Below are 2,137 nucleotides of genomic sequence, written 5' to 3'. Positions count from 1 at the left end.
AACTGTCGACCTCTTTCCCATTTCTTCTGCCCGATTAGCGATAGACTCGGAATTTCAAAAGAAGGAAAAAATCCAGACTCGACGAAGAAAAAAAAGCCGCGCCAGAGGGGCGTACCTGAGAGAACTGCTGAATCCGGTTCCCTTGTGCGATGCAAAACCGCAGTTCCAGACAAAATCGTGACAAACCCGCAAAGCTCTGATGCTATGCTGCTAGCCCTTTGGCCAGAGTAATCCTATAGATCATCAGCAAGAATGATAGAGTTCAATTCTCTCTCGAAAAAAAGTACCTTTTTCAAGAGTTCATAACATGTAATGTAATTACCTTGAACATAATGGCACTGGCTAATATTGTAAAGGATGTGAACCCGGCATAGTAGATGGGAGAAACAACTGCTGTATTGAAAGTATCCAGTGCCTGCAATCACAAGAATGCAAAGTACTTCTAAATTATCTCTTACCTAATTACATGCGCACATCATATCCAACATATCCTACATAAAGCTTCAGAACATATCAGCACATAAACACACACACACACGCAAATACCAGAACATGTAAGAAACCGAACGACAAAGGAACTATTTCCTTTTACCATAGGTGAGTTAGGGCAGGGATCGAATGTTAGTAAGCATAGGGGAGATCATATTTACTCGTCTATGCAGAAGATTAATAAAAATAATGCCCATATAACAGAAGAGGAGTCCATTGAAACTCATTCTTAGCTTTAGCAAACCCTCCTAGTGCATCAAGATTCATCTTCGAAAACGTTGGTATGTTTCCTACTTGTCTGTTAACAAAGTGAATTTACACCATAAAGGTTCCAGGAATGATGATTCTTTCCCATCACTGATAACAACAAATAATGAAGTACTAAACCAACTTCGAAGAGAAGGAGAGTACTCAGTCATTCAATAAGTGAAATATATTCTATGCAAAAATATGGAGAAGCTTTTAAAGTTAAAAAAAAAAAGCCGGATCATTTAACAGAACAATGACCTTCACAGTTTTAGAATGCAAAACTAATCTCTTACGCTCTGAATTCGGTCGTATGCAATTTCAATAGATTCGCAATAGATCTTTGTATGGTCTATCCCTCCTTGTGTGTAATGTGGGCAACACTTGAACATTGACCTCAACTAATGAGGTGCTATATCCTATAGGAAAAATCTGTGCATGGAAGATCCAACGCTCAAGATTTTTTGTTCTTCACAATCTCTGTTTTGCCAACAGACTTGTAAGTACAGCTGTGTGCGCAATACGCAACAGCTACCAATGATATGAAGAATCAATTGTAAACACAGAAACACCGCCAAAGGACTCATCAAAATGACCAATATAAGTACTGGGGTAAACCACGGGATAGAAAACGAAGAGTATAACTTATAAGTGAAACAATCATGAAGCAATTCGTTTTATTCAAGTTCCGACACGCCATGAACAAAATTACGATAAGATCCACACCACATGTTCTTTTTCATCATTCCGCTAGTAACAGCCATATGAGATAGGTGTTCCAACTTTTGGATAGTAAAGTCTCGTCACATTGCATCACAAATAGACAAGCAGAAAAAAATTGAGGGCAACAAAATACTTACCATGTTCAGATAATTCAATTGAATGATAATGCAGGTAATTGCTACTGTTGCGAATATCCATGTCTGGTAGTATTTAGCCTGGTTTATGCCTTCTAATGTAAGTTTTATCGCAATTCCAATGGCTTTCACACTCATGACCTGAACAAAGACGTGCCAGAAAAAGTCAATCTAGAAACTGGAAGAGCGCAATGCCAGGGAAAGTAACGTAGAAGAACATATGAAACTAACAAAACCAGAGAACAGATGTTCAGTATCAGCACATGAATAAGAAAATAAAGGAAAATAACTTACTGTCAGAGATCCGATAATAGAGCATATCCCTATATACACCATTATATTCTCTTGGCCATAGCGTGGAGCACAATACAAGATTAATACCAGGGCAATGGCCACCACCAAACCGGAATATATAAGAAAAGCTGGAAAATAAAAACAGAAAAGAAGAAATGAACTTTAAGGAAAACAGGCAGCCCGGTAAATCTGGAGACTAGAGCACAGCGCATACCTGGTTGGGTAGCTAATGCCCACATTTCATCAACCGA

General features: G+C 38.5%; 1 protein-coding gene across 1 annotated transcript in view; it reads right to left on the bottom strand.

Moving 5' to 3' along the window:
• LOC104804437 (probable magnesium transporter NIPA6) overlaps window positions 1-2,137 on the bottom strand; it is a 4,146-nt gene that overhangs the window by 676 nt on the left and 1,333 nt on the right. Inside the window, exons 5-9 of the mRNA XM_010528736.1 lie at window positions 2,101-2,137; window positions 1,887-2,014; window positions 1,596-1,733; window positions 323-415; window positions 116-233 (exon numbers count right to left, since the gene is read on the bottom strand). The exon at window positions 2,101-2,137 is cut by the window's right edge and continues 12 nt beyond it. Of these exons, the coding sequence (XP_010527038.1) occupies window positions 116-233; window positions 323-415; window positions 1,596-1,733; window positions 1,887-2,014; window positions 2,101-2,137 (514 nt within the window). The remainder of the gene's footprint in view (window positions 1-115; window positions 234-322; window positions 416-1,595; window positions 1,734-1,886; window positions 2,015-2,100) is intronic.

Source organism: Tarenaya hassleriana, unplaced genomic scaffold (genome assembly GCF_000463585.1).
Source record: "Tarenaya hassleriana unplaced genomic scaffold, ASM46358v1 Cleome9, whole genome shotgun sequence".
NCBI classification, from domain to species: Eukaryota; Viridiplantae; Streptophyta; class Magnoliopsida; order Brassicales; family Cleomaceae; genus Tarenaya; species Tarenaya hassleriana.
The sequence above is the reverse complement of the archived record's forward strand: the minus strand, read 5'-3'. Positions and strand labels throughout refer to the sequence as shown.